The sequence below is a fragment of the Carassius auratus genome, chromosome 40 (genome assembly GCF_003368295.1).
Source record: "Carassius auratus strain Wakin chromosome 40, ASM336829v1, whole genome shotgun sequence".
Taxonomy (NCBI): Eukaryota; Metazoa; Chordata; class Actinopteri; order Cypriniformes; family Cyprinidae; genus Carassius; species Carassius auratus.
Genome location: NC_039282.1, coordinates 6,552,767 through 6,572,826, shown reverse-complemented (window position 1 = coordinate 6,572,826; position 20,060 = coordinate 6,552,767). Strand labels below are relative to the sequence as shown.

At 39.0% G+C, this 20,060-nt stretch overlaps 1 protein-coding gene across 4 annotated transcripts in view; it reads right to left on the bottom strand.

Annotated features, from left to right (window-relative positions):
• Positions 1-153: 153 nt before the first annotated feature.
• The window catches only part of LOC113058408 (serine/threonine-protein kinase ULK2-like), a 30,753-nt gene continuing 10,846 nt past the window's right edge, over positions 154-20,060 (bottom strand). For 2 of the 4 annotated variants that reach the window (XM_026226281.1, XM_026226284.1), the window contains 24 exons: positions 17,758-17,790; positions 16,885-16,921; positions 14,805-14,978; positions 14,406-14,479; positions 14,191-14,292; positions 14,030-14,088; positions 13,215-13,297; positions 13,081-13,131; positions 12,915-13,003; positions 12,601-12,772; positions 11,398-11,458; positions 9,259-9,408; positions 8,024-8,169; positions 7,843-7,926; positions 6,576-6,847; positions 6,303-6,499; positions 5,217-5,326; positions 4,906-5,040; positions 3,742-3,953; positions 3,483-3,661; positions 3,274-3,392; positions 2,394-2,551; positions 2,169-2,304; positions 154-2,005 (listed from right to left, as the gene is read on the bottom strand). In XM_026226281.1, the coding sequence (XP_026082066.1) occupies positions 1,941-2,005; positions 2,169-2,304; positions 2,394-2,551; positions 3,274-3,392; positions 3,483-3,661; positions 3,742-3,953; positions 4,906-5,040; positions 5,217-5,326; positions 6,303-6,499; positions 6,576-6,847; positions 7,843-7,926; positions 8,024-8,169; positions 9,259-9,408; positions 11,398-11,458; positions 12,601-12,772; positions 12,915-13,003; positions 13,081-13,131; positions 13,215-13,297; positions 14,030-14,088; positions 14,191-14,292; positions 14,406-14,479; positions 14,805-14,978; positions 16,885-16,921; positions 17,758-17,790 (2,898 nt within the window). In that variant the 3' untranslated portion in view covers positions 154-1,940. The remainder of the gene's footprint in view (positions 2,006-2,168; positions 2,305-2,393; positions 2,552-3,273; positions 3,393-3,482; positions 3,662-3,741; positions 3,954-4,905; positions 5,041-5,216; positions 5,327-6,302; positions 6,500-6,575; positions 6,848-7,842; positions 7,927-8,023; positions 8,170-9,258; positions 9,409-11,397; positions 11,459-12,600; positions 12,773-12,914; positions 13,004-13,080; positions 13,132-13,214; positions 13,298-14,029; positions 14,089-14,190; positions 14,293-14,405; positions 14,480-14,804; positions 14,979-16,884; positions 16,922-17,757; positions 17,791-20,060) is intronic. The other 2 variants (XM_026226282.1, XM_026226283.1) reach the window with 2 other exon arrangements.

The window sequence follows — 20,060 nt, the reverse complement described above, 5'->3', positions numbered from 1 at the left end:
CCCAGGGAACACATATGGTAAAAAATGTATAGCCTGAATGCACTGTAAGTTGCTTTGATAAATGTAAATCTCACCTTTGTTGCACATTAAAACTGCCTTCGTTTCAAATACAGCAGTATGCAACGTTCATGAAACGCAATCTGAGACTCAACAGCAGGATAAAATGTATCATTTTAATAAACAAAAACTGCATTTTCTACAGTTTCAGACAACACAGATGCCCTTGGTAAAAGAGATGTATTGATTAAAACATTTAAAACATCAAGATCTGTCACTGGAAAACAATGGAGCAGGGCCTTCAGGCTGCATCGGGCATGATCATGTTGTATCGGGGCTGTGATAGGCTGGTTGTAAGCGTTTATTCAGAAAGGGAAGGTGCTAAACGAGGGGCAAATATATTGTAATGTTCCACAGGTACATGTGCTCAGTACTAGTTTTCTCTAACAGTTCATCTGTACACACTTCTCCTCAGGCCTGGATATGGAAATTCTAGCACTACAGAGAAGCTTGGTTTTACGACAGAAAATACATCAGCCTTCTCTTTCTGTACAAGTTCATCAGGGGCCATTTAAAAAAAAATAAAAACAAGAGACAGAATGCAGGAAAGAGGGAGCGAGGTGTTCAAAACATACAAGTAAAAGTAGATTATGCTTTCAGTTCATCAGTATCCAGAAACTGGATACTGCAATACCTGGGAAGTGCAGTTACATAAACACTGTCATGTGGATGAACAGGAAAAAGCAGAGCCTTGCAGTGGCTCTATCCCATCCACATCCTGCACACAGTCAGTGTATTATCGTACACATGATATTCATGGGCGTTCATCAAGAGCTGCCATGCAAAGTGAGGTCTTGAGCTTTCGGTGAGGCCTTGAAGAATCTGTGGAAGTTGTCAGCGTTTATTGCCTCTACAAATAAACCAAAAACCCTAAAAACAAGGAAATCTTGTGCTCTTGAGTTGAGAGGCGGTTGATGGTGGCGGCAGCTTCCACCTTCTTCAATCACACTGTGCTCTCTCGCATTCACTCCGAAATAAAAACACGCATGCAGAATGTACAAGTATTTACAACTCACGCACGTCAGTTAAAAAAGCTACATTATTAATATGAACATAAAAACGTTTTGGTACGGCTGAATCAAAAGGTAAGTAACTACTCAAGTATTTTGACAATTATGGATGATTCACCACGAGGCTCTTATTTGACGCCAACGTCCAACCTGAAGCTCACAGGGCTTCCAGACACTCATTCTCAAATGATATAAAGACACATTGATCTTGGAGAAGGATGAAGACTCATGATCTCCACCTTCTGCCGGATGCTCTAGGACAAGGGTCTTCCAGATCGGCCTCAATAAAGTGCATTTGCTTTTTTTCAGTTCAGCCATGTGACAGTTTATGTGTGTGGCACCAGAAACTGAGCTCAGCTTTGGACTCCACATCTGCCCCGTGTCATCTTTCAACACTATCATCAATAACACTAGCATTTCTTTCTAAAACCAATAAATAATCAGCAATAGAGTGCGGTATAAAACAACAAGATGAACTGATTTGCATTGATGTTAATTTGCTGGGCCTCCAAGTATTCCCACTCCAAAATCCCTTCAGTTCATATACTGTATACAAAAAAAGGGGGAAAGACTTGTAAAAACAGAAGATGGATCCAAACGCAGGTCCAACATCTTTTTTCATACTATAAAGTCTCGGTTTAGTTTAGTTTTCATCTTTGGTAGTAAACTTGTGCATATCCTTCTCAAAATGTCATCTGCAAAAATTATAATACTTGGTCTGTTGCTTGTGATTGAAAGCAATCAAAAGGAACTGTAAGTGCTTTGCTACAAAAAAAAAAAAAAAAAAAAAGGAGGGATTTGTTTGGTCTTCTCTGTGGTTTGAGAAGATGATGGTCCCTGGAGTGAGAGCACCGGCCAAGATTTTACAGATCTTTATTCATACAGGGTAACGGTGCAGTAACACAAAGCTGAGATCCTCCGGTCCACACTTGCCTTATCTGTACAAAAGAAACACAAAGAGAAAAGTATTTCATTTCAGCTTTACATCAATTCATAAAACTGATTTAGATAAAAAGTCAAGGGAGTCAGACTACACTGGTCACACCAGCAAAAGTAACAATGGCAATGAAACGAAAATCGAAACCATTCAAGTTCACTCACATCTGGTGACGTTTTCTATATCAGCTGGGTCCTGGAGGATCTTGGTTAGGCCTTCCAGCAGCATGGAGGCTTTGTTGTAGCGATATGCGATGTCTTCTGTCTGCTGAAACATCTCATCTAGTGCAGCCGACTGCACCTGTCGCGCAAACATGACACCGATGTTAACCACTCATTAAATCACGCAACAAAGCTCAAAGTGAGGCCGCCATGACCATCCTCACTCACCATCTCTACAGCATGGTTATAAATGAGCTTCTCAGCTGTTACGCTGTTGATCTCGTCCACAAACCGCTGCTTGTCCGAGAAGAAGTGGTTGAGTTTGACTGTGAGGCGGCGGCACAGAGAAATGCAGCTCTTGTAGCGCTCGTTCAGACTCTTCACCACTGACGTTCAGAAACAAGATACATGTTATTGTTATTATCCTTAAAGGGCCGTTCACATATCGCGCCTAAAAACACGTGGAAAACGCTAGGCGCGTCGCTTTCTCCTTCTTTCCAAAGCGCTCGGGCAGAAGCGCTCCTGAGGCGTCTGCCTTTGCTAAGCAACCATGATGTGCTCTCTCCATGAAGACGTGGAAATTTCAGCAAAGGAAAAATGGATTTGCAGCACAAAAAAATCTCTTTCAGTAGCTCTGCTACTAAATTTATTTCAAAATGGCAATCCATATACATATACATATACAGGTATGAACAGCTGTTCCTTCATCTTGGCTGAGTTTTCAACGTTGTTACGGGAAAGGATGAAGCTGATTGGTTAGTTCTTGTCACATGACCCGCGGTGCACTTGCGGCATTCTGAAAATTTGAGATGTTTTTAACTCGATGCGGTGCGGACGCGCCTGGAAAAAACGGGCGCGTCGCACCGCGTGCGCGTCGCGGCGCTTCTATTATGAGCGCGCATGCCACGCACTTACATTGGAAATAACGAACTTGCGCGCACAAAAGACGCGAAATGTGAACGGCCCCTAATTTCATCTTTTACTCTAAATTGGTAGTTCTTAATGTTTTAGGCTCCAGTGTTGTAACAGTTGAAGACCCCCCGAGATACTGACTTGCCTAACTCTGTAACAAACCGAGCATACATGCACGCTTGTTTTAGCAGCTTACCTTGTTTGACGGCCGAGGATGGGTTGAGTTTGGCAGATTTGATCTGATCTTTTGCCAGGTGCAGTGAGGATGCCAGAAGCTGTGCGGCTTTCATGTACAGCACCAGCTGCTCCACCTGCCTGTGTGAGACCATGACCAAAGCGTTAAATACTGTATGCTATGAACTCTCATATAGTTAAAGATCCTGCGTTTGTGCCCACTGCTCTTACCCCCACTCCTTACTGAGCTGACTGATCTGATCCACCACCACGCTGTCCTGGGGCGGATAGAGAGATGCCGCGGACGCACCCAGATCAGGTCCTCCGGCCCATAGAGAAGCGATCTCCAGCACACAGTCTGTAAAGGACAGCATCATCCTCAGGTGCATCAGGGTGTCTGTGTGCTCACGCTGCCAAACAGAAACATACGCATGTTAGTGTTTCCCAAGAAAAGCTACTCTATACGTTCCAACGGCGTTCACTTTCTCACCTCCATCAGGGTCTCCTCTGGCAGTTCTGGAGCTTCAAAGGTGATGAATCCATCCAAGCTGGGCGGGGAGGTGCCGTAAGGGACGTAGCGGAGACTGCTGGGAGCCGCATCCGCTCCTGTTGGGGAGCTGCCAATGGTCATGCCCGGGGGAGAGCCCGCGTAAACCTTGCCACTGGTGGAGCACAGCGAGCCGGCTGAGCTGTTGGAGCCTACTGCACACACACAGACACAAACAATCAGCCAGTCTGTATTAGCTTTAATTTCAGGTTCACTCTGTTTGCAGCGCATATGTTTTTTTCTGCACCTATGTTAATGGTTTAAAGCGTTCACGCTGCATGCGGTGTGTTCCATGTGCATTGCCTTTTTATCTTGACTCTGTATAATGCATAATAAAACAGCGTTTAACAATTGGGTCAAGAAATGCTGCTTTGTTTACAGCGGTAACCGAGGAAACGCTGCATCACTGCTGTTACATAAGCACCACCTGCTGTCAGAGAGTGAATCTGCATCTCTTTCAGCCCATCTGCTCTTTTTGTCTCGTTCAAATGTTTTATGTACCATAATTTCATAAAGTTAAAGTCAGGGCATTCTGTTTTTGCTTCACATTTGGAAATTCTACAATCTAATTTAGATTCAAAACAGCTCATGCAGCATTTACGCAGAATCTTTGTTTGGATCATGATTCAAATTCTGAGTTTGCCTCTGATTGGAAAGACCACAGGCAAAAGCCGTAGTTTGTTTATATAAAGAGATGTCTTTTCTTTGTGTTTTTTATTTATTTGATTTGGGGTTTGAACTGAATTGTTCTGCATTTTGTCCAAGCAATAATAAAAGGACATCTTTTCATATATAATTTGTCACAAAAAAAAAAAAATAATTATGAGAAAATCGAATCATGAATCGTATCGACTCTTGAGTTGAGTGAATCGTTACATCCCTATTATAGCATATATAATTTAATAATATCAAGAGTTGACTGCAAACGCATTGTGTGAAATGTGTAAATGCACATGGACTGCATATGCAAGTATGTGTGAACCTGCCATCAGATCTTGACCATAATACATCAGATTGTCTTTAAAACAGTGGCACAGGAGCTAAACATGTAGTTTGGCAGCTGAAGCAGTGATGTATGGGACAGGTTTATGAGACAAAGCCCCTCACCTGAGGTGGTGCGCGGGCGGGACGCGAGATGGCTGCAGGTGGGTGGGGTGCTGCTGTTGGGGGGCGAGCCCACAGTGAACACAACGGTGCGTGGACTTGCCCCGCCTGCTGGCAAACCACAAGTCACAGCCGGGGCTGGGGAGGGATGCACATAGAGGGGTCACAAAACCCAAACAAACACTGGCAGCCAATCAGAACACTTCATGCAAGACAGAAGCTTTTAGGAGAAGCTCAAATGGGGTAGAAATAAAGTATAAATACAATAATATTAGTATGAAAACCTGACAAACAAAATAAGGAAAGGGGGCTACCTGTGTCCATGGGTTTCTCTGTGTTGAGGCTGTCTGTGCTGCCCTGGAACGGCTGTCCTCCCAAAGTGATCCGAACCGGCTGCTCAGACAGTCTGCCAGCACTTACAGACCTGATGAAATAAACAGGTTCAATGACATGGCACTTACTTCATGTCCAAATCTTTTTATTTATTATAACTTTTTTATTTAAATATACAGTGCATGAACAATGCAAAGAATGGCATTAGTGCATGATATGATGCATTATTTTTGCATGATGATCATATTTTTAATTTCTGGTTTATGATATCCTTATGTGGGGCATAAAGTCATAAATTTCAATTGTCCTTATATAATAATAATTACAAAAAGAATAAAATTATCGAAAATAGAAAATAATAAATCATATTACTTTCCTAAAAATAATAAATGATGTTGAAATATTATAAATCTATCATAAAAAAACTGACAAATTACATGTGGTGTGACCAACATGCAGTAGAAAAAAAAAATATCACAATGTATGCAACACCCCAAAAGATTAATGGTCATAATTCATTAGCTACTTTTATACACCACAGTTCAGAAGTTTGGGTCCAACAGATTTTTTAAAAATAATTCTCTTATGCCCAACGAAGCTGTTTATTTGATCAAAAATGCAATAAAAAAAAATTTATATTGTGAAATGTTATTACAATTTATTATTACTACTAAATGTTCTTAAATTGAACTGTTTTCTATTTTATTATATTGTAATTGATTCCTGTGAGGCCAGAGCTGAATTTTCATCATCACCATCATCATTCGTCAATCTTAAGTAAAAATCATTCTAATACACTTGATTTGATGCTTGAGAAACATTTTATATGAATGTTGAAATGTGCTCAATATTTTTTTATAGAAACTGAAGCATTTATTTGTAACAGAAATATTTTATAACAATATAAATGTACTTATTTCTGCAACAATTTAATGCATCCTTACTGAATACAAGTTTTAATTGTTTATAAAAAACTTTTGAACAGTAGTGTATCCATATTACTATATATACAATATTTAAAACTTTGTTGCTTATATCAAGCACTGTCTGCACAAAGGTTTGCCAACCTGCCAAAGGGAGTCTTGCTGGCTTCTGGTGCAGACTGTCGGCTGCTGGGATACGCAGAGCAGTGATGTGCACAGAGGTCACGCCCATCCATCAGCGTCCTGACTGGGGCGGGACTGTCGGCTATACTCTGTTGAGAGGCCAGGGCCATAAGGTTGCATGAGGCTTGAGTTTTAGGGATTTTGAATGGAGCGGTTACCTAAATGAGAAGAAATTATATTATTAATGCCAAAAGCTCTAGAAACACTTTTTACCTGAAAACTCCTACAGCTTACCTTAGTAGGTGAGCCAATGATGGTGGGCAACGGTGACTTTGTTAACCAGTCAGAGGTGCGAGGGGAGGAGCCAAGGTGCTTGGTTGGGGAGGTGCCTAGGTTACCGGGGCGACCAAGCTGAGGGGAGTGGCTGCAGGGGTGGGCTGAGGCGGTGGGGTAAACTGGGTCAGACAGCTGCTTGTGTAGTTTCTGTTTGTTCTGGTAGATGTCAGTCAGTGTGGGTGCACTCTGAAGACGAGTGCCCAGTAATTGAGAGGATGGCACAGGGGAACCTATAACATAAAAATATCCATTTAGTTAAAAAAAAATTTGGTTCACATTGACTCACCCTGATGTTGTTCCAAAAACATAAGCCATTGGTTAATCTTTGAAACACACATTTTATCGACTTAACGAAAGCTAAGAGGTTTCAGTTCCCCCAATGAAATTCCAGTTAACAAAACTTTAAAACAATAGTTCACCCAAAAACTGAAAATTACTAACCCTCAATTTCTCAAAATCTGCTCCAATGAAGAAAGAAACTCATCTACATTTTAAATGACCTAAATTTTTAGTAAATTTTAATTTTGGGGTGAACTATTCCTTGAAATTATCCAAGAAATGAATCCAAATGAATCAAATTGTTAATCTTGTGAAGAGATATGATCACTTTATATGAAAAACAAATCTAATTCAGGCTTTTATTTACATCTAAACAATAATCAGCGCACATCCAGTACATAGAGCACATCACATTTAGTACAAACTCACAGAATTTGATTTGTGTTTTGAAGATTAACCATTAAGTATTATGGGTTTAGATCTACACGAGGGTCAGTAGATGATGACAAAACTTTTTTGGGGGGTGAACTATCACTTTAACATAACATATTATTGATATGGCACACCACACGCTTCATTATTCAACCACTAGGTGACACTGCAGTATGTAAGATCTGTACCATAAAACTTAATTGAACTGCAAGTCTAAAACAGCAGGGTCAATGAGTTTGTCTCCTGTTTAGACGTGATCATTGAGTTCCCAGGTTTGAGAGTTCATAGATTTGAAGAGGTTTTGCACGAGGCTCCCAGGTCGCAGTTTGTTATCCCTGATCGCTTGTTGAGTTCTCAGCCATAACCTGCAGCTGTAACCTTGGAGCGTTAAATAAGGCAGACATGCTGTGACCCACCAGGAGGAAGTGACTGTGACCACGGCTCGTGTGAATGATAATGGTGCCACTTTGAAGGGGAAACAGTAGTGCTGTCGATTTCTCCCGTATAAACTCACCGCCTGAGGAGCTGCGACTGCGTGCCTCGTGGCTCTGGGGATGTCCACAGCAGCAGTGGCCGAGCTGCTCAGGAATAGTGCCCACTGGGGAACAAATATAGAAATAGACAGACACACATAAAATGGGCATGTCAGTCTTTGAAAATACAGTTTCCCAGTAAACTTAAAAAAAGACTCTTACCTAGTGGAGAGGGGGAGTAGGGCCGGGAACTGCCTGTAGAGAGACGTCGCCCCACCGTTTGAACTGTGTCTGCAGGGCTAGGTGACCCAGACAGCATTTTAGGGAAGCCCATGGGGCTTGTGTTGGAGCGCCGCACTGTGCCTGACCTGTGACCATTGAAAACAACCAAAAATGTAACTATAGTATTTGGACAACATTAAGATTTCCTCAGTATGAACTTCACTGTCTTAACCAGCAGTTATGCATTCATCTGGTCTTGATGTCATTTTAGTGGATGTTCACACTGGTGTCCCAACACCGTGACCCCGCAGGTGTACTTTTCATTTTCATTTTAAACAGTATTATCATTCTTCAAAATAAATGCCATTTAGCATGATACAATTCTATTCAAAATGTTGGGGTCAGTAAGTTTTTTTAATTAATACTTTTATTCAGCAAGGATGGGTTGCAATGGACAGCAGACTTATGTTGTTACAAAAGATTTGTAGTTCAAATAAATTCTGTTCCTTTTGAATATCTATTCACTAAAGAATCCTGAAAAAAAATGATCAAGGTTTCCACAAAATTATTCACGGGCACACACATTGGTTCTTGAGCATCAAATCAAAATGATTTCTGTGAAGCACTATGCGACACTTTGTTTTATTAAATATATAAGAAAACTCATTCTAAATTGTAAGAATATCTCACAATATTACAGTGTTTACCGTATTTTGATCCAATAAATGGTGAGACTTCTTTTTAAAAAACCAACCCCAAACTTTCAAATGTATATTTTAAATGTCCAGATACTTTTACACCACTGTACAGTGTGTGAAACTATTTGTAGAATGTACAGTTCTAAGGGAAGGAGTTCCTGGAATTTTCTTTAGCTTAAAACTGAGATTCTCAATATTCCTACCTTCCAAAACAACACATAAATAATCTTACTGAAAGCTCGAAGCTTGATAAGCTCAGAAATGTTAAATAGTTCAGCGAATGTCACCTGAAAGACAATCTTTAGTCATAAATCAGGGCTACCTGACCAGCACAGTGACCGAGCTAACAACAGAGTCTGCTAGCCACCTGCCTGAAGACCCTAAACCCACCTGTTCCCAAAGACAATCCACCGATTCACTTAGCCAACTCTCTCTAGTTAGATGTACAAGTGAGATGATTTTACAAAACTGATGCAATCACGTCACAGTCTAAAAGCAGTTAGCAGAGTTATTTATTCCTGTTGTTGAATGTCTTACCTGGGAGAGCCATAAAGTGTTGTGGTTGGGCTGCTGGACAGGTTCTGTTTGATACGCTGGTAGTTTCGTACCTGTGTGGGCACAGGTATCGGAGTGGTCTCGCTTCGTGGTGATACCATTGGAGTCTGTCCGGAGGATGGCTGCGGTGGCCTGAGAAACCCGAAAAATAAGGTCAGAATGCTTTTCCAAGCCCTTTTGTTATAAAACCGTTAAAAAAATCAAGTCTTGTTCAACATGCGAACACTAAATGTAAAGTGCGAGAAGCTTCTAGCTTTGTCGGATAAGTTTAGCAAAAGCTGTTTCTGCTCAAAGGGGCATGGCTGAACCACATGGGGCGGAGCTACAGCGTAAACACAAAGTCCTGACCTATCAGTAAGGGGGAGGGAGGAGAAATGGGCGGTGCTTTCAGGCAGTGGCACGTGCAGGGTCCACCTACTTTCACCAGTTGCAGACAAAGGAAACCAAACAGCTTATTCTTATTCTATCAGGGACACAGTGTTTTTTAACAGATGTCATGACTGGGTCATGTATGGGGAGGGGGGCAAATGGCTGATATGAAGTGAGAAAAGGAAGCCGCACATTGTGGTGTGAGCTCCAAAGTCCTGGTTTCTGTAATGAGAGAGGGAGGAGTGTGAGTGAGGGCGACACGTGAGCGGTTAACCAGGCTGCACGACAACTGCACACAAAGAGAGAGTCTTTGTTTGACCCCGAGTCAGTTCAGCATGGCACAACAAAACAAACAGGACATAATGGACGAGGCTACAAGATTTTTCTTTTTCTTTTTGTAATGTTTCACTGTTGCCCCTGGTCTGTCCTTACTGAATTAAAGACCTTTATAATGTTGGTTTAAGTGTACTGTATTATGTATTATAATGTTGTACAAAAGATTTCTATTTCAAATAAATGTTGTTTTTGAACTTTTTACTGATCAAATAATAAATATTAATTTAATTAATTTAATTAAATATTAATTAATATTAATAATTCATATTAGTTTTCAGCAATGATAATAAAAAAGTTTCTTGAGTAGAAAATGGTTATTTAAAATAGTAATATTTCACAGTAATAAAAAAAGAATAGTAAAAATAGATTTACTGTATTTTTTAAAAATGAGCATTTTTAAAATATTACTGACCCAAAACTTTTGAACAGAGAACTATTCATATATTTTTAATTAAATTTCATAAAGAAAAAAACAAATCCCGCACACTATGCAAAAAAATATCAAAATATAGATTTATTGACCATCAAAAGATGTTTAATTGTAAATATTACAGTTCATAAAATAAAATTCATCCTATTTTTCCTAATTTCTCCTATTTTTTTCCATTTAGATTAATGCTCACTTGAAGTTCATCATTCGATAATTTAATAACACTTTTATAATACTTTTATTTTCTGCAAATTAGTCAAGTGTGTCCAACCTTCTGGTCTTTTAGTGTATGTGTGAAAAAGAATAAATAGACGAAAGAGGAGACAGAAAAGGTGGAGCAAGTTCTGCTTGTACAAAAGAGGGAAACAGAAAAGCCACAAAGCAGAAGGAAGTGCACCGACTCTCACAAAAACAAAACATCCTCCGTTTTACATGAGTAACAGCCAAAAGATGCACATGATATAAATGTTTAACTGTCACTGTAACCTCACACCGTCTAATCCTTAAACACCTAATGGACATTGAATTCTACACCTCTTTATGAAATTAGAGGTCGGTTCACAAATAAAGGGTATGGAAACAGATTCAGATGTCAGGGTGTTTATTCTCAGGGGTAGAAGCACAAACACACACATTTGCTCCCACAGGACTTCACCCCTCGCTCAGACATACGGTGATTCCACCCTGGCCTTCACCTCCATGATTAAACAGTTTGCCAGTGGAAGCCACCAAAAATATCCCATCTAAGCCAACGGATCAGTGTACTAATCTGTAATTCCATATTTGCATGATGCAAACAGACAAAACTGGATCGAGATGATTTACTCAGAGTTCATACTTCTGTCTGCATTTCAGACTTGACTGTAAACTGTGTATATCTGGATTGATAAATGTCAAATCCTTGTCTAACATTTGCACAGCTCGATGCCAGTAAACATGCATGGTTGAAAGCTTGAGGTTTTTATCTTGAGCGACGTCACACTCACCCTCCACAGAGAAGGAATTCACTGGACGCCCTGCGGCCCGCTGCTCCCATTGGAAGGTCATCTGAAGGGAAGAGAAAGAAAGAAAGAAAGCCGTGAGAACTACATAAATACACATAGACCAACAAATCACAGTGCGTGAGAGCGCAATCAGCGCTGGAAGGCTTTCGTCATGCTGACTCGGCTGACGCCTCTCTAAAAAACACACACAAACAGCTCCAACAGCTGCTCAAATATAGTGCTTAGCATGCTATGACGTGTAAAAATGGTACACCGCAAATTGTCAGTTTCTTACTCTTGTGTTTTTTGGCTTGGCTTCCAGTAAAAAGATCTAAACTTAATATCTTACAAACCTAAGAGAATCTTGTACTGTATACTGCATTGTATACAATAGTTTCTATATTTTTATATTGTGTAACATTTTTATAAAAAGGCTCAAAATTAAATTATCTTAAATTACAAGCTTGAATTATTAGCCATTTTATTAAGGAAAATAAAGCTATTTCAAGATTTATTCCGTGAAATCATGTTCTCCAGAGAAACATATCTAAACAGTTTTACAAAATTAAAAGGATATTTCTTGAATTACATGTATTGTTCAATATTTTTATATGTTGCTAGATTTAAAAAAAGGGATTAAAATAGGGATAAAATAAATTAATTTATTCATTAAAAGTAATATATTCTCTAATAAATGTAAAATATGCAAGCATACAACACCATTCTTAAAATATCATACTTAATATTAAAATATTATTATTTAAAAATGTTTACAAATTTCAAATTTGTAAAAAAAAAAAAAAAAAATTTCAAAGAATATACATTTAAATAGGTGTTTTTAAAACAATATAGTTTTTTTGTTTCAGCTTAAAAACGTTTACAATTATTTTACATTAACCATGCCCACACATGTAAAAAGGATTATATTGCTTTACTTATGAAAGAAAAAAAGTGTGAATCATAAAAAATATCTTTAATTACATTAGCTGGTTAAAAGAGTTAAAAAAAAAGAGAGATGAAAACAGCTTATTACACTTTTTTTGTTTTGTGTATCAAATAAGTATATCTAGTTCTAAGGATGTTTTAATATTTTAACAGAAAAATCAAAAATGACACTGATTATTAACTGATTTTTAGATGTCAGTTTAGACATCAGCTGTGGTCTGCCTAGGCATGTGGCATGTGTTTGGTGACATCATGACTCACAGGACTGTTCTCCAGAAAGATGGGGCACCAGCACAAAGTCGTCAGTGTCACAGGAAGAGTTCTTGCTGCTGGTGCTGCCGCCCGACTCTTTGGACAGCTGCAGGTAGTTGGGTGGACCGAGAGGTGGAGAGGACAACACATCCTCGGGGAGAGTCTGCATGTCTGGCAGGGACTGGAACACAAAGGTGCGGTAAACGCTGGATTACCTTTAGCTGAGTCAGTACCGTTACCCTTCTGAATACCGTAATCATCTCATACCACACCCAGGTCAGAAAGTGACTGTGGATTCAGCATTGACAATGTAAGGGGCTTACCGGCGGAGAGACGTAACGACAGGAAGGAGAGCTGCCACACGTGCTGTCTGTGACCAAACCAGAGCATGTAGGCACTGGCACAGGGCATGCTGGGTAAAACCAAAGCTTTTTCAGTGTCAAGCCACACCTTACTCATCAAATTTGCTCATCAAATGCTCTTACTTACATTTTTTAATAGTTGATGTCGGTTCCAAGAAAGGGTGACTGAAAAAAGTGGCTGCAAACAGAGGAGTTTACAATAAGGGAAATATCACAACAAGGTGCTAATCCTTCCATTATGCATTACAGAAATACACTGACCAAAATCCATGCGATCCTTCTGGTTCCTCTGGAGCAGTCCCAGCAGCAGGTCTGCCAGCTGAGGAGACGTCTCTCGCGGGATGCTGTGAAAAGAAAGCATTAGTTATTTAGTAAACAGCACCCAGTGACTGGCCATTTCGAGATTAATGGCTTAATAATAAAATATGACAATATTATAGTAATTTTTCAGTACATTTTGAGAAAATAATATGTACTTTTATGGAAATTGTTCATTCCATTTAAGCTATTTACTGCTAAGACTTTTTTAAAGTTTTTAAATATATCTCTTATGCTCATCAAGGCTGCATTTATTTGATCAAAAATACAGTGAAAACAGTAATGTTGAGAAATTATATATTACAAATATATATTTTTAAATGTAATTTATTCTTGTGATGCAAAGCCAAATTTTCAGCATCATTACTCCAGTCTTCAGTGTCACACGATCCTTCAGAAATCATTCTGATATGCTGATTTATTATTATTATCAATATTGAAACTGCCTGTGCTGCTTGAATTTTGTGGAAACTGAGATACATTTTTTCAGGACTCTTCAATGAAAGGAGCAGCATTTATTTGAAACCGTAAATCCATTTAATGCATCCTCTACAAATACAAGAATTATTTTCTTTCAAACAAATGACCCCAAACTTTTGAACAGTAGTGTTTGCATGAGCATTATATTGGCCAGCACTGTTATTTAGGTATCAGTATCTAAAACACCTCAATCACATTATGGGGACAACTGTGGTTTTATCACAAAGTCTTGAGAATTATGACACAATGCAAAAAGCTAATTTAGTCTGTGCTCTTACTTTGGCACCAAAGCCTTGTTCTTCTCATAGAACATCCTCAAGTCCTGTGGACTGTTAGCCTGGTCACATAACGACATTTAAAAACATCATCAAAACTTACAGTAACTATATAAATCAGAGCATAAGCTAAATTACTTTAACATCAAAGTCATGAACCTCACCTGGAAAGGTGGCTTTCCCACAAGGCACTGATATATGACAGTCCCAATGCTCCACAGGTCAGCTCTGGCATCATAGTTCTGGGACATGATCACCTCTGGAGCCTGTGGTGGGAGATGACACATTATAAGGACATTATGCTGTAAAACTTATCACGTGGCTGCTATATTTCCCAAATCTGAGACTGTGAGACAGAATTCAGCCTGTGGCTACTGACCATGTACATTGGGGATCCACATAAAGTGGCCGCCATCATGTTGCTCTGGAGATATCTTGCAAAACCAAAATCAGCTGTTAAACAAAAAGAGCACCGGTGTTATTAATAGCATCATTCTGCTGTCCGAGACTCACGACTTATAACTTCTGCACAGACTGAGACAATGAAAACAAAGAACCGGCTGTGTGAGAGATCAGAGGGTGGAACGTTTATGAAGGTATTAAATAGACCATTAAATATGAACGATTGGATACATACACCGTGGACTACAAACGCCCTGAGATATTTAATATTTCCATTTGTAATGTGGTCTTTTGCACTGCCATTTCAGTTTTAATGTAGATATATTATAATGCATAGCACATGATATCAGCAATAAATCATTGGGGAGAGTGTTACCGATCTTGATGCGTATGCCGGTGATGCTGGACTTCTTGCGGCCCGTGTAGGACAGCAGGATGTTCTGAGGTTTGAGGTCTCTGTGAATGATCCCCTTGCTGTTGAGGATGCGCATGGCTGCTGCTATCTGCTGTAGAAAGATCCTCAGTGTGTCCTCTCGCAAAGTGCCCTTGGCTGAAGAGCAAAGACATTGTACTGCTGAGTAACATGGATATAAAATCCACTAAAACAATGTATAAAAACTTAATTTACTCGTGCAAATGGCATGACTGCTTACATAACATAATGCTTCTAAACAGGTTAGGCTAAATTGGCTTCAAGTATCGAGAAACCTCAGATTCATTAGTTTTGAAGAGCAAAACATTTTCACTTTTCTTTTTTTGTTTGGCAAGTTTTCTCTTCCTGATTGGAAATTTTGTGTGAGGGTGAAAGATTTCCCAATCCATCTTTTGTAAGGTGGTCACAAATTTACTGCGAAGACCAACAGAAAGCAGCTTGAATTGAAAGTGATTTCTTTGTCAGCTGTGCTTCATACATCACTTGACTACTGACTACATGCAAGGGATCTTTTTCTGCTAAAATGGCTGAGATTTTGCTAAGGGGACCACACCTTTTTAAGGGATGAGTTGAGTCATTATAGTCAATTATAGCAATGAGTCACTTAAAACCAAAGAAATATTGACTATTGAAAAGTCTTGACCTTGTATTTTGTAATCATTTCCATGATTTTTCACCACATCCAGCTAGGCCAGTAGTTCCAGCCAACATTTCCAGTGGCCCAACAAAACACTTATAAATTTAATATTTAATGTATTTAAATTAATTATATCATATTCAGATCCTCTTTAAATTTAGCTTTTTTTAAACCTTTATTTTGATGTTCATTTACAAAGATACAAAACATTCTCCACACACAAATTTCCATCAAATGTAGTTTTCTTAACAAAGAAAATATGAACAATAACAAAGAAAATTTCTTAACAAAGAAAATATTTACAATAAAACCTATGAATCATACAGTAATTATAACCACACGGGAAACACCGACATACACATCAACACATTACGGATTCATTTTCAACTTATTCTTACAGATAGATAAAAAGTTGATGAGCGGAATTCCAAAATGTTTACGTTTGCAATGCATAAAAATGAAGAACTAGTGCTCGCCAAATAGGTCAAGTTACAGCACGAATCTCTCTCTCTCTCTCTCTCTCTCTCTTGCCCCGGCCAACAGGCCATCCTTATTGTTGAGCACTTTGAGGGTGAGTAACAATATCAGAATTAATTTTGGATGAACTCTCCTTTTAGATAAGAACGTCCACTACACTGAGCTAATCCAAGACCATCACAGTCATGTTAAAATCAGAAGCTTCTCAGGGGTTTTACATGGAGTGAAGTCGCTCCAGGTCCCCCAAAACTGGTGTAATCCACTGAGCTGTTAAGAGGATTCCCTTCACCCAATCTGCTCTGTAAACAAAGCAATTATGATCACAATGAATCTTGTACGGATCCCAAAACACAGTGACTGGCTTAGTGGAGAGGTTGTATAACTAAGGAAACGGTTGCATAATTATAAAGAGGGAGAAGAAGTGTGAGAGGCCGAGACGTGCTGTACTGTGTCATCCATCATGGTTAAACAAAGATAACACCTGAACATAACAAGGGGTAACAGTCCAGCCAACATCACATGCACTAAGTAAACAGCACCTGAGTCATCTCTATTATGCCCTCTACACATTCAGTGAAAACATGGTTTCCTTTGGCAGAACAAAGACTGTTCGTAAAGACCAAACAACAGACTTCACCATTTATTCACAATGGTAATGTGGGCAAAACTTTAAATATATATGATAATAGAGGCAGTAGTGGCTCTCTGAGAGTGTTGGAGGGAAGTGAGCTTTAAGATTGAGCCCTGGAGACAAACACTTCAACTCTGGCTCACTGACAAAGACATAAAAACTGTCTACTATCGCCATTTAATATGCAAAGGAACCCATGTATAGGCGGACTTCCCAAAAATGTGCTTTTAACTTGAGACTCCTGACCAAATGATGTGTTTACCTCAAAAGCTGCTTACCTTGCAAATAGTCTGCCAGGTCTCCTCCATTGCAGTACTTGAAGAGAAGAAAAACCCCAACAAACAAGGAAAATTAAACTCAACCTTAAAATCAATATGGAAAAAAAAAAAAAAAAACTTGGGCTGCAGGAGGAGGACGGGGTGGTGTAGTCACACAAAGCATATCTAGAAAGTCTTTAATAAATTATTTCAACTTTAGTTATTTTAGTATATCATGTTAAACCAAATAGAAATGAGAAATGTTGCCTTGTAAAAAAAAAATAATAATAAGTTTAAGTTTTTAAGTTTTAACATATATTTGGGAAATGCTCTTATCCAAAGCTACTAACATTGCATACAGTTCATTCACTCCCTGGGAACTGAACCCATGAGCTTGCTAGCATCATGCTTTACTGTTTAATCTACAGGAATTCTAAGAACTTGGATATATGAGCATGCACCAAGAGTAAATTACATCAGTGTGTACTAAGTGTGACTAGCTCCGGTGTTGAGGGTCTGTTTGTGCCAAACTCTAGCTGCAAACACCCTCACCCACACAGACAGGTGCTAATAAACAATACTCAGAAAACCAGCAGGCTACATTATCAAAAGGTACATTCATCAGAAGTGCTGGATTGATATTACACACTAAAGATAGTTAATACTAAAGCTCTTGAAATGTTTTTAGAGCAGCTTTCCCTGAATGGATATTTTTAGTTTGGCTTCTTCATGTGTTTGTTTCTCCTTCAGAGCCAGCAGTGTTGGGCAATACTCGAAAGAATAGCCATGAAACATTAGGCGCACTGTGGCCTCATGACAAAAACAAGAGCACGTGAAAACGGGTAGCAAGAGAGAGAGAGAGTTGGGGGGGGGGATACATGCTTTTATACTCACCTCCATAACCAGAAATACAGAACTTGGCGTTTCCTGAAAAAAAAAGACAAGACAAGACACATACTTTTACTCAGAAACAGCCCATAACAGCAAACATCCATCAACGGCCATATCCTCCAGCAAGCAGGTGGATGTGGAAATCCAGGCACGTGCATAAGTGAAGACGACTCACGTTTCAAATCCCGGAATGCAAACCTCATGTTGTTGAAACCGTTCAGACACACTAGCCTCATAACAGCTATTAGGGCTGCTGTGTCAAAACTTAAGGAATTAGACTCTGAATACTCGCCAAATTAAAAACACGAGGCCCTTGGTTTTTTCGAGGAAGTTGGTTTTTACAGTAAACAAGACAAGCCACCGATCTTAAGAGCTTCCTTCAACCGTCTCTGAAAGTTTTATGATTCTTTCAGTGAATTGACGTTGGCAGCCCATTAATGCAGTTGTGATGGACTGCTCGATTTTATGTGCTCCTCATAAGTGGTTGCCTGTGGAGAGTGTGTGTGGGAAGAGTTGGTCATAGCGGTCAACACTCCATTTGCCCACATTACCTCTCGTTTCTCCTCACTATATCTCATTACCTCACCCACTGATTCAAAATGACTGAATATTCAATATCTCTACTACTCATTTACACGTTTTTTAAAATGACAGATTCTTAAAGACAAAATTAAATCAAAATTGACTTTATTTTAGTAGTCCACATTTCTTGTGAACTATGTTAGGGATGGGCAGTATATTGCCGTATTTTCAGGACTATAAGTCACACTTTTTTTCAGTTTGGCTGGTCCTGTGACTTAAAGTTAGGTGCGACTTATTTATCAAAATTAATTTGACATGAGCCGAGAGAAATTAACCAAGAGAACACATAAGTAATGTTTTCTCTTGGTTCTAAATAAATGCGACTTATAGTCCAGTGCGAATTATATATGTTTTTTTCGTCGTGACGTATTTTTGGACTGATGCGACTTATACTCAGGTGCGACTTATAGTGCGAAAAATACGATAGTAGCATATCTATTATTGGTCTATATTGTACATTTTAATCTTTTTGTTGTTGTTGTTTTGTTTTGCTAATTCCCCTTGTTTTTACATTTAGGTTACCTTTGCTATCATGTAAAACTCGCTTAAACTTATTCTAGTGATACACTTAATTTCGCAAATATTTGACTAAAACAGCAAAGCAAAATAAAAAATCTCGCAATACTTTTGGAGAGCCAAAATTACTGACATTTAATCAGCTCTTCTGCAAAGACAAATACGTGTCTATTTTCTACACACAACACAGATATGCCATCATAACATATGTGACTGAAAAAAATTGTTAGTGTAGCAATATGGGAAAAAAAATTTGCTTGGCTGAAATAACGAGAGGTGGCTCATTTTATTACGCTTCTATTGGTTTAAAATATCACCTGAGAACATGACACACTGAACAATACCAGCTCAGTTACCCAAATTGAATTACAGAAACTTTTTGGTTTTGGTAAAACAATATTTTGGTGCATCACTATTAATAATAACACTAATAATTTTAAACAAATAAGCATAATCTTGCAAATCTCAAAATTAATATCCATTTTCAAGTTTAACATAGCAAAAATCATTATTGGCTTATCAGTATCAGCCACAATTTTAATATTGGTGCATCCCTAATCCATGGTACTCCAAAGAAAACAAAGAAATGTTTGTCTGTGTAAACTTGAATCTAAATTTATTAGCTGCTCATGGGCTCATGACTTGGCTGGATCTGCCTTCTGCAAACAGATACCTCCTTTTTCTTTGTAATCTGATCCCAGGAAACCCCACCTCCCTAGTTCCACTGTAGATCCGTTTATGGGTTCTGAGATCAATGTAGTACGGGGGCTACTAGAGGCACTGCCACTGGATGTCAGTCTATTTGCATAACGGGTTGATTTGAGCTGGCAGTGATGGGGGATGGGAAGAAGAAAGGAAATAGAGCAGCTCCGGCTAGGGTGGAGGGGTTGATCAACTCAAGGACATCATTAACTTTCGCCATCACATATCAGTCATTTCTTAAACTTGACCTCTTCAGCTGTGACTTCATCTGAAGCCAAATGGCCCTGAGCATGATATGCACAAACAAACACACGGGCCATTTGATGAGAGGTGCAAAAGGAACCGCTGACCAAGTGTGGGCAGGAAAAGAAAAACAAGTGTTGCCCTGATCTCCTGCCAATTTTTTCCTTGCTTCTTGGCAAGAAATGAGATTCAACTTGGCCCCTTGCATAACAATATGCATATCATGATTTCAAAGCAGTGGTAATAATATCATTTATATTTAT